At 54.1% G+C, this 10,845-nt stretch overlaps 1 protein-coding gene across 3 annotated transcripts; it reads right to left on the reverse strand.

The window, feature by feature from the left end:
- Positions 1-2,694: 2,694 nt before the first annotated feature.
- Positions 2,695-10,141, reverse strand: LOC141949168 (V-set and immunoglobulin domain-containing protein 4-like). 3 transcript variants are annotated; one of them, XM_074882426.1, is made up of 7 exons: positions 10,019-10,141; positions 7,090-7,449; positions 6,139-6,420; positions 5,727-5,822; positions 5,073-5,186; positions 4,702-4,723; positions 2,695-3,874 (listed from the first exon to the last, which is right to left on the reverse strand). In XM_074882426.1, exons 1-7 carry the CDS (start codon positions 10,071-10,073, stop codon positions 3,664-3,666), a joined length of 1,140 nt encoding a protein of 379 aa, XP_074738527.1. In that variant the 5' UTR covers positions 10,074-10,141; the 3' UTR covers positions 2,695-3,663. The 3 variants fall into 3 exon arrangements, with proteins under 3 accessions (XP_074738527.1, XP_074738528.1, XP_074738530.1); XM_074882427.1 differs by lacking the exon at positions 5,073-5,186; XM_074882429.1 differs by lacking the exon at positions 4,702-4,723.
- Between the last annotated feature and the right edge of the window lie 704 nt (positions 10,142-10,845).

The raw sequence follows: 10,845 nt of genomic DNA on the forward strand, positions 1-10,845 counted from the left end.
TCCTCAGTGGATCCTTAATGTAGCAGGCAGCTGTGTCGACACCAACCCTTTCTGCCATCACCGACCTCAAGGTTTCAACAGACCTAAACCCTTCCACACCACAGCTAGCCAAGTGCTCATTTATGCTTTTCATCACTGTTTTCCCATCCATTTCCAGTTTTTACTTTTAGAAGATCTTGCCCCTCTGCTTTTTAAGTAACACCTCCCCCACTCCCCAGTTCCTTCTAGATGGCTGGGAGGAAGAGGAAGAAAGTTAACCCCTTCCTCTCTTATAAGAACAAAATACCAAATTACAGTGGGACAAGTTTCTCTGAGACTTCCTCTCCCTTCTCCCTGTGGAGGAGGGCAGGCTCAGCAGGGGTCTGGAGGCCAGGGCAAACCCAGCAAGTGTCAAAGCCAAGAGGTCCCCCATCTTGAACATGCACTTCGGTTGCTCTGGAGCATGGGGAGCTGCAAGTCTCATGACATTGTGCTGGCCACTAGAAATAGTGCATTTTTTGGAGGCAGTGTAGTTTTGGAGCGGAAGCTGAGGTTTCCCTTCTGTGTTGGAGCAGAGCTGGGGCTCAGCAGATGAGTCACATCACCGGGTGAGTGACCAGCGTGGGGAAAGGAGAAGTTCTCTTGTCTGATGGTGATACAACACAGCAAAGCCCTCCATGGCTGTCAGAAGAGAAATGCTCTGTTTCCAACACGTTTTACTACCAAATGTACCAAAAATATAAATAATAAAATAGTCACACACTTGGTGCATAGGGAGAAACAACAACCTTGGCACTGGAGAGAGGCTTTTTGTGTTTCCACTGTTCTGCTGCTCATGACCAGAGCAGTTTTGCTGCCCGAGCTAGAGGCAGCGCCAACCCCAGGTACACAGCATCTGCTCTAGCTGGGGCAGCTGCTGCTCCCATCTTAACTCCTGCTGCTTCCTTCCTCGGCAGCTGCTCCCAGGCCTCAGGTCTTCTGAGGAAGTTGCCTGGACCTCCTCAGAGCTGGTCAGTGCTGGGAGGAATCAAAGGTTGGAAAAATCATGGTGTTACATAGTCAATGAGGGAACTTGGAGCTGGGAGCTTATAATGGCTGCAAATCTTGCATAAAACACTAGGCTAATTGAAAACTAACGAGGATGGCACTTGTGGGGTAAAGGAAAGTGCCATGTCCTGTGTTTTGGGCCCGGATCTGCTGAGGGGAGGATGGGGAAGCTGAGAAGTTTTCAGTTCCCTTCCCACAGAGCACGGACCTCGCACCGCCTGCGTCTGCCCTGCGTGAGCGTGGCCGCAGCTCCCCATTCTCCTCATTTCTTTTGTTCTGCACCCCCTCTGAGACCGCGGACACCAGCGTGGTCTCCACGGGCAGCTTCCACGGGCCTGCTCGCGAACTGCAGCCAACATGCTGCCCTGGGGGTGAGTTACCTCCCCTGGCTGTGAAGCACCAGAGACCCTCACGCAGCGTTCTAACGGTCCCCACACCTGCCTGCCAGGTCTGAGAGCCAAGACCAGCGCTTGAAGTGGGGCCTGGCACTGCCACGGCCCCTGCCAGGACAGGCAGACCCTGCCCGCTGCTGCCTGCCTGCCCCGGGCGCACAGCAGCTTGACACCGCAGCACGACCGGCCCTGCACGGCCTTTGCCGTGTCCGTGAACCCGTCATCATGCAGGCGGGGGGCTTCCTCGCTGATCTTGCCTGATAATCACCAACTGTCCTGAAGAAGAAATGTCATTGTAATTCGGAGCACTAAAGGTAAACACGAGGCTCTTCTTCCCAGCACTCAGGCCATAAAAGGCTGCGTGAACCTGCTGTTAGGCTGCTGACCTGGGAAGGGCAGGTCCATGGCAGCAGAGAAAAGCTGTGCTGGGCCAAGTCAGGGCCAAGGAGGGGGGCTTGTGTGAGCCAGAGCTCATCTGCTTCCCCATGCTCCCCCAGCTGCACTGGCTGATTTAATAAAAGCCAGTAACTCTTCCTACAAATTGCTTTGCTAAAGCCAGGTGCCCCCCCGCCTGCCAAGCCTGTAGGACAGAGGGATGCTGCCAGGAGGTCTCTGACAGACGGGGAGGGCAGAGCGCCCCAGCAGCACCCAAGTAGTGCCCCAGCAGCACCCCAGCACACGTAAGATGCAAATGATTAACAATGAGGAAGCAAAGCAGGCTGCTGAGTAACAGAGCCTATCGCAGGAAACGCACTTCAGCTGGAGGCAGGAACAGCTAAGCACGCAGCCCTGCTGCTTTTATAAAAGGAACAGTTCTTCTGTTTTATTTTTGCCAGAGATCCAGGGATGCCCTGGGGTGGGTTTAAGCAGCAGTTGCAGACCTAAATGTGCCAGCTCAGGGAGATGAGAGCTCTCCCAGGCCTCAGTCTGATGTTGTCGTGTCTGGAGCACCATGGCTCGCTGGGCTCTCGTGTCTGGGGCACCGTGGCTCGCTGGGCTCTCCCTGCGGTAGCCGGCAGCTGCAGTTTGTGGAGGCAGCACCATGACCCGGACCCCTGGGGCGTGCAGTGAGGTGGGGTCATGCCAGGAGCCTGGTGAGGGTTGACTTGATGCCCCCTCCTGTCCTCTCCTCTTTCAAAGGGAAACCCAAGTCACACTTCCAAGTCCAACCGTGGCCTGGACTGTATCCCTGCCTGTTCCATAGAATTAAATCAGAAGACCGAGAAAAAGCACAAATTTGCAAGCAACAGAAAAATGACGGTGCTGGATGGTGAAATACCAAGGAAGTCAGAATTCTTATGCAACAAAATCCTTTGAGGGAAAGAAAATACGTTGCGCTAATCAAGCGCATTTCAAGGCATTTTACAAACATGAGCACTCCCAGTATCCCTGTAACACAGGTCAGCATTTACATCTCTGCTGTAACCAGACAGATTGATTGTGTCCCACAGTCACATGTCCCTCAGCGTCAGTCTCTTGTATCCAGGGAGGTCCCTTGCTCGACTGTTAGTCCAAATGCCTCAAATTTCCCTCTGTTTTATAATGCCTTTGCCCCCACACTGTAAAAAAAAAACGCTAGCATTTCCATCAATACCAATTCTGCTTTTCCAGGAGAAAAACCAGAGGGTGGCAGTTAGGAGGCTCGTCAGCTACAGGGCCATTCCCTCTTCCTCTAAGCAACGAGCTCCAGTCTGGTAGCAAAAATTACATTCCTGGGACATCAACCCCCCCCTGTGGTCCCTTTAGCATGCTCTAACAAAAAAGACTCGAGGAGAAGCAGGATGTACAACCACTATTTGTTGAGCTGTAGAAGCCAGAGGACATCCATTTCCAGCACAACCCTTGGTTTCTGGCAGTCGGGATGTCCTAACGGGGAACACCTTGCTGGTGTTACTGGCTAGCAGCTTTGCACCCAGCTGCACCTTGATTTGCAGGGCAAAGACATTCATGTTTCTGCTCCTTCAGATCCTCTCTTCCTCACCTCGGTCCTGCAGGCTGCTCAGAAATTATTCACTCTATAAAAGAAGGTAGGGAACCACCTGGCTGAGGGTTTCTGCGCCGATGGGCAGGGCCTCATTTGCCAAAGCCCACGAAGGTTGTGCAGTTCCCCTGGGTTAAAGAAAACAGTGAGACTGGTATATTTATCAGAGCAGAAGGCAGACAGGAAGAAGTTTCCTTTGGTAAAGTTTACTATTCAGTATCTGCAGCCCTGCGTGGCTGCTGGTGTGGAAAAGCTGGTACTCTACTAAATTCTTTCTATTTCATATTCTGATTCCATTGCTGTGACAAGGTTCTCATACTCAGGATTTTTCTTGGTGCATATGCTGTCGTGGCCGTTGTCTCTCATGGTGAAAGTGTCATTGGATGCTTTAGTCTTAGAATTTGTCTCCTTGAGTAGGCACTTAACAGGGACTTCCACATCAGTCTCCACTCTCGCGACATCTGCAGTGCTATGGCTGGAAGGAATAGAGACATTATTGAGAAGGACAGCTCGATCACAAGCATTTGATTTACATCTTGGTCAGAGACAAGATCCACCACATAATCTGTAGAACAGCAAAATTTCTATTAATCTAGTGAGGGCCTGGGAGACTCTGAAAGGCACTAGAAAGTAAGATTAAAAGAATTACACACACAAAAAGAAGCAGTAAACAGTTAAGATCTCATGGCATGCCCATATTATACTCAAGAGTTACCAGCAGATAGTCTAGCCTTTAGAAAGTAACTACCAGTAGTAACTGGGGCAAATGGCAATGTGTCAGGCTGCAGATGGCTGAGGGATGTCTCTGAAGAGTAGTATGAAGGGATTAAAGGCTGAGATTAGGACGGGGTGAAAGATACGTTCATATGATTGTGAGCAAATAGGAATTGCACAAAGTAATACTTGGATAAGCACCAGGACGTGTTTCTTAAAGAGAAGGGCATGCACAGGAGGAACTTATCGTGAGGGAAGAGCTGAGAGCTCCTGTCCTTTGCTTTGTGAAATAATGGCAGGAATTCAAAACAGAGAAGGGTTTTCCCATGGCATCTGCAGGGCAGAGCGAGGGACCCAGGGTGTCTGTCTCATTCTAACATGGTAAAGGACAGACTCTTGCTACCTCCTGCACTGAAACTTTCATGTCCTCATGCTGCTAAACGGACTGTCAAGGTATTCAGAACCTCCCCCTGCAAGTCAAAGAACTCTTTGCTTTTTCGCTGAGCAAAGAGGCTTTTCGGATACAGGCATCGATCAGTATGTGCCCTCAGAGTCTTCTTGACATCCCAGATGAACAATTATACTCACAAAGCAACTTCATAGACAGGTTCTGGAAAAAAAACCAAACAAGAAGAATCGAAGATGTGGATCAACATGTTTTATGTGCCACGGGAAAAAAAAACCCAGCTGCTTCCAGGGATTCCCACCTTCAGGAATAACCCTCCCACCCTGCCTCTCCCTGGAAGGGACCGGCCGGGGCATGGAGCGGGGGCCGGGGCTGATGAGGGGGCTGATGGGGATGGGGGGGGTGGGGATGTCGGGGATGTCGGGGAGGGGGATGTCGGGGAGGGGGATGGAGCCGTCCCGCCCTGTCCCCGCGGCCCGGGGCTGCCCTCTGCCGCCCGCGGGCCGGGTTTCTCGCCGCTCCCGTCCCCTCCCGCCCCGTCCCCGCCGCTCACCCGCCCGGTTCCGCCGCCGGCACAGCACCGCGGCCAGGAGCGCCCCGAGCGCGGCCCCCCCCAGCGCGGCCGCCAGCGCGGGGAGGAGCGGAGCGGGTGCGTCCCGCGGGGGACCTGCGGGCGGAAGTGGGAGCGCTGTGACAGCGGCGGGGGGCGGTCCGGGGCGGGGGGGTGTGTGTGTGTGTGTCTGTGTCTGTGTGTCTGTGTGTGGGTGCGCCCCCCCCCCGCCGTTAGCCGAGCCGCGGTGCTGCGCCTTCCAACGCGCTTATGAAGCGCTTAAAAACCGCGGGGGCTTGCAGCCATTCCCCCCACCCCCCCCAATCCACGTTTCCGCAGGACTTCCATCTCTTCTGCAGTGACTCCCTGGCTGCTCTGGGGGTTTCACCCACGCCAGGTTCCTTGCCCGGGGTTCCCTCCCGCTGACAACCCCCGGTTTCCCAGGCCGGGTCCCTCAGCACTGGCTCTGCTGCTGTCCCGGGGGCCTCCGACCCAGCTACCCCCAGCCAAGCCCCAGCACCCGGGGGACAGGGCGAACCGTTTCCATCCTGCCCGTGAAGAGGCTCGGCAGCCCAAAAGGACCCTCAGGTGGATTCGTCCCACTGGCCTTCCCCGTCGCCCACAGCACACCAGGGTTCCGCGGCCCCGGTCACTTACCTGTGGGCGCTGGCGGGGCCGCACGGCCGGGGGGGGTGGCCGGGGGGCTGCTGCGCCGGCCGGACCCCGGGCTGGGCCGCTGCGTCACGGGGGACCCTGCGGGAGAGACAGAGCGTCCGTCAGGCCCATTCCCCCGCTCCCCGGCTGCGCTGCGAGCCAGGTAAGAGCAGGATGTGCCGAGGGCGGGGGTCAGGTTCCTGCCCCGCACAGCCCCGGAGGGACACCGGGGACTTCCCTGAACCCTGCCGCCATCAGGCGCGCTCTGAAGCAGTGGGGTGCCAGCCCCCGTGGTCCCCTCTCTGGGTGGCAATCAAGACACCATTCATATTCCGCATCAGGTGTCCATGAGAGAGGAAACTCCCTGCCCCAGCCCCGTGCAGCGGCGACGAGTCGCTCCGGGCTGGGCACTCACCTCTGACCGTCAGCTCGACGGCGTCGCTCCGCTGCACGGCCCCGGCCCCGACCCTGTTCTCCGCCTCGCAGTAGTACTCCCCAGTGTCGGAGGGCTGCAGGCTGTCCCAGGCCAGCTCGGCCTGGCTGCTCAGCAGCCGGGCTTTCCCCCCCGGGGCACCCCGGAACCAGCGGTAGCTGATGGGGGGGGACCCGCTGGCCACACAGGTCAGGCTGGTGCTGGCTCCGGCCGGGAAGGTCAGCCCCGGCTCGCTGGCCCTGACCACGGGCTTGGTGGCTGCCACTGGGAGACAAAGCAGACGGGCCCAGGTCATGCTGGCTCTGGCTGTGGTGGGGAAGGTCCCCCCCGCCCCCATGGCCGTGCTTGCTCCAGTTCTCAGGGCTTTCCCAGGAGGAAGAGGGGCCCCGCTCCCATAGCACCACTCTGCACAGGGTCAGCTCAGTTCACCCGTGCCTAAAGCTGGGTTTACACCATCTATGCCGCCATCACTACTGCCGTATCACACAGTCTGGCTGTTTCGAGTGGGTGCCCCCCTGGCAGAAAGATGGGTCCCTCTAGCACACACCGAGGATGCTCAGGAAGGATGAAAGGCAGATGTGGGTGGTGCAACACCCCTGTGCTGTCGCCCTTGCTACAAGAACCACAGGGGTGCTGCCCACCTGCACAAAACCAAAACCAGACCTGGATGTGACCTCAAGCACTGTGGGTCCAAGTGGGCCACTGGTAGATCCAGACTGGGGTGTACATGGAGTGATCCCCCTTCCCCAGCCCACCCCTGCACCTGCACTGGGGGGGCGAAGGATAACTCAGCAGGGGAGGAGGACGCCTCAAGGCCCAGCCTGGACGCAGGTGGCAGGTGTGGTGTGACAGACTGTTCCCACCAGCTGCTCCTCCTCCATGCTCTGTGGGTTAGACTGGCTGCACGAGATCAGGGCTTTACTGCTGGTTTACCTTTGACAATTTTAACCGTAGTGGTCACCTCCTTTGTTATCAAGCTGTTATTTTTAGACCTCCAGACGACTTGACAGGTGTAGTGTCCACTGTCGGGGATTTCAAGGTTCTCAATTAGGAGGGAGGCATTCCCTGGGCTGTGCTTCGGGACGCTGACCCGGTCCCGGAACCGAGACAGCAAGACGTGGTCACCAGAATCGTCCCTCCGAAAGACGGTTGCGGTGCTGTCGTCTCGCTCCACGCTCCACCTGAGCGTTTGCTCTGTGAAACCTTCTGAGGGCACGTAGATGCAGGGTAAAGTGGTGGATCCCATCCACGTGCCCTTGACCTGGTGGACACCAGACAGATCCAGGAGGGATCCTGCAGGGAACAACAGTTGCAGGGAAGAGATGAGAAACAGAGAGAAGACAGGAATCACCAGGCGGTGGCAGCCAGCACGCGGCCCCGTCTTAGATGTGCTGTAGACTGCGACCAGCCAAACCAGGGCCTGTCCCCACCTCACTGAGCACAGGGAAGTGAATGGTTGTGTCGGCCTCATGGCTATTTTTATTGTTTCTCTCTGGACACTTGCCAGTTCTCGATTCCTTCTTGGTACAGAGAGGCTCCTGTGGCAGCATCACAGCCACAGTGTTCACAGGACGTTAAGGAGCAAGCCTTATTCCTGCTGTCTAGCCCCAGCCTTTACACCCTGCTTCTGCTGCCCGGCTTTCTGCTCACACTTGCACATGATGAGTCAAACAGCAACAGCCTCCCCCCACCGACACAGGATGCTCTGACAACACCACTTGCAGTGGTGGCTGCTAAGTTCTAGATGGGAGGAAGGATGAACAAAGTTTGCAGCTTCACTGCAGCTGACAATGGATGCAACATATTTACATTCATTAGCATCACTATTTTTTTATGCAACTTCCCTGGTGCTCACAGGACTCAGCGGTACTGCTGCGCGGGGAGAAGCACTTCTGTGTGCAACAGCCTGTCCCAGAGGGAGCAGGAGGTGCCGGCTGGGGAAGTGTCCGTGGGTCTGTCTCCACGAGGACAGCGAGGGGCTGCTGGGGCTGAGCACAGTGGAAGCTTGTTTCTGACACGGAGCTTTGGTTTTCCTTTACGGGATGACTTTGAGAGGGCAAGCACAGCTCCATTCTTCAAATCTCACATCCCAGTCAAATGCAGCTCCTTGATGCATCAGTTTTAAAAGGTTTTCCATTTATCTTCTTTCTCTTTTCACAGACTCCCACCAAGAAAAGCTAAGAAGGGTGGAAGCTATTTAGAAAACTGCTCAGAAATAACCTCAAGGCATTTGGTGCACTCAAGTTCAACTATGTTTGCTATCCAGTGTATTTGTCTGACACAATTCTGTTTAAACATCTCTCCTGTATTGTTCTGCATTGCTGTGTGCCATGAAAGAGCTGCTAGCAGCCACTGATTCCCTGCGGAGCAGCTGCACTCTCTCTGTGACCAATTTCAACATTAGCAGGGATGATTCCAAAGGAGAGCTGATTGGAAGGAATGGGAGAAACTCAGCAAAATAAAACCCTCTGAGACAGCATTTTTAAAAGAAGTATTTCCTCCTAGTGACACTTCTTAAATGGGGATGTAGTCTTCCAGACAAACTGGAGGGAAATAGAGCTGGACCAGTCAAAAACCTGAAGGGCTGTGTTAGAGATCAGAAGGCTGATCAGAGGGATTTGTATTATCCATAATGCATGGTAATGGAAAAAAAATTGAGCTCTTCTATTCTGGCCCATTTTCTAAAATGGTTGAGCATCTTCCTTCCTAACCTGCCAGCACCAGCTCTCCTGGTGTCCTGCAGGCAGGAGCATTTAGGGATCTGAAGTACTGGACCTGGGACAGGAATGGTGGAGCAAAACCCATCTTTCTGCTTTAGCCTTAGAGAACTTCAGATCTGACCTAGATTTCTTGGATCATACCAGCTTCAACCAGAGGAGCACCCTGCCAAGCACTCAAGTGGGCACAGGAGAAGAGGGGGTGGATTTTGTGGCACCCGGCTCATTCTCCCTGTGTCTCCAGCTGGCTGCCCACTGAGACCACAGCTCCTCTGGAAAGTGCCTTTTGTAAGCAGCACATTATTTGAATTTAGCTGGGCTTGGCTCACCTCTACCCCTACCCTCTTATCCCGCTCCCCCTTTCCCCTCCTCCCCAGAAAGGCACTGGTTATGTTCCGCTGCATTAACGCACAGTAAGTGCTTGAGAGGCAGATCCCAGATACCTGCAAAGCTGTTTTTTTAAATGAGAAAATGGGGAACATACTTCAACCCATTTTTCTAAATGTCAGGAGAAATTCTGTGCTTCTGTGTACAACTTGTTCAAGCACCTTTCTCCTGTTTCCCAAAACCTTCCTCTGCCAGTGCCAGTGCTGTATGAGCCCTGGGAGTGGCATATCTGCCTCATGGGCACATGAATCGAGGTGAAGATTCCAGTATCACCCTTCCCAATGCACCATGAGAGTCGGCAGATCAGGAGAGACCAAGGGGAATCCTGAGTGCCCGCACCTAGTCTCACAATTACAGGTCCTCTGCTTCCCAGGCCCATGCTAGCAGAACAACCGTGATGCATTATTAAATTCTAGACGAATGCATATTCCAGCTTCACAAAGACTCGTCTGGAACTAACACACCGGAGCAGGGTCCTCTCCAAGGGTGCCAAACAATCCTGTTTTGTTCTTGCTTTGGGATATGGGAGCTGAGCTTTTGCCCAATACCACCCTGCTTGCTCCACTCTTGAAAGCACCTTCTTGTATCTGATACCAAAGCAGACTCTTGTGAATTCTCGGGCTCTGTTTTTCATACAAGAAACTAAAGACTTTCCAAACCTGACAACTTTTTAAAAATAAGATACTATAATTCAAAAGATTTTCCCTACTCTCTTAGTACGCCGATTTTTGTTCTTATACATTGAGGCGTTTACTCACCGTTGCAGCTGCTGAGAGCCATCGCAAACACCGCTGTCCGCACAACTGCCCCCATTCTCCCAGGACTGCAGGTCCGTCCTCCTTCCCCTGTACTTGGTGAGAGACCCCCACACTCCTGGGACCAGAATGCGAGTGAAGAACACTTCCCTTTCTTCTGCCCTTTGTCATCTAGGATCCTCTTTCTGAAACATCACGAGTCCATTTCACTGCTGACTTAGGTGGAGGAGAAAGGATGGACAAAGACTGTAAAGATCCTTCCAGTTCCATTTCACATTCCCCTGTCCCCACCCACTTCTCTTACCATTCTCTTGACTTTTCTGACTAGTGGTCTTTTTTAGTATTCTTCATAATTGTGTGTTTCTTTTTTCCTTCTTTTTTCTTTCTTTTATTCCACATTTGCATTCACTTCACAGTGGAAGAAGGAGCTTTATGATGCCTACACAGTCAGGCACTCGGTAGCAAGGGAAAGCAAACCTGAGGATGCCCGTGAAGCAGGAATTCTGTTCCCCTGACTCATGTGTGAGGATATTGCTCAGCAGAGTGCTCAGCATCTCTCTCGTTTGTACCATGAGGGCCCAAAACTGGGCATCCAGAAATGGAGAAGCACAGGCCCGAGTGCACCGACTCCCCTAACGCCAGGCAGGAGCCCGGGGCAAAGACCAACTGGCCGATGCTCAGTTCCGTTTCCTTGGTGTTGCCCCTCGCTGACGGGGCTCCGCACACGCCTGTACCACCCTCTGATGCAACAGGCTGTCCCAGGGCAACCCCCTTCACCTTCGAGTAGGTCAGCCTGTGACCTGAGTGAGGGCGACAGCCAGCCCTCGTTT

This window comes from Strix uralensis, chromosome 13 (assembly GCF_047716275.1).
Source record: "Strix uralensis isolate ZFMK-TIS-50842 chromosome 13, bStrUra1, whole genome shotgun sequence".
Lineage (NCBI taxonomy): Eukaryota > Metazoa > Chordata > Aves > Strigiformes > Strigidae > Strix > Strix uralensis.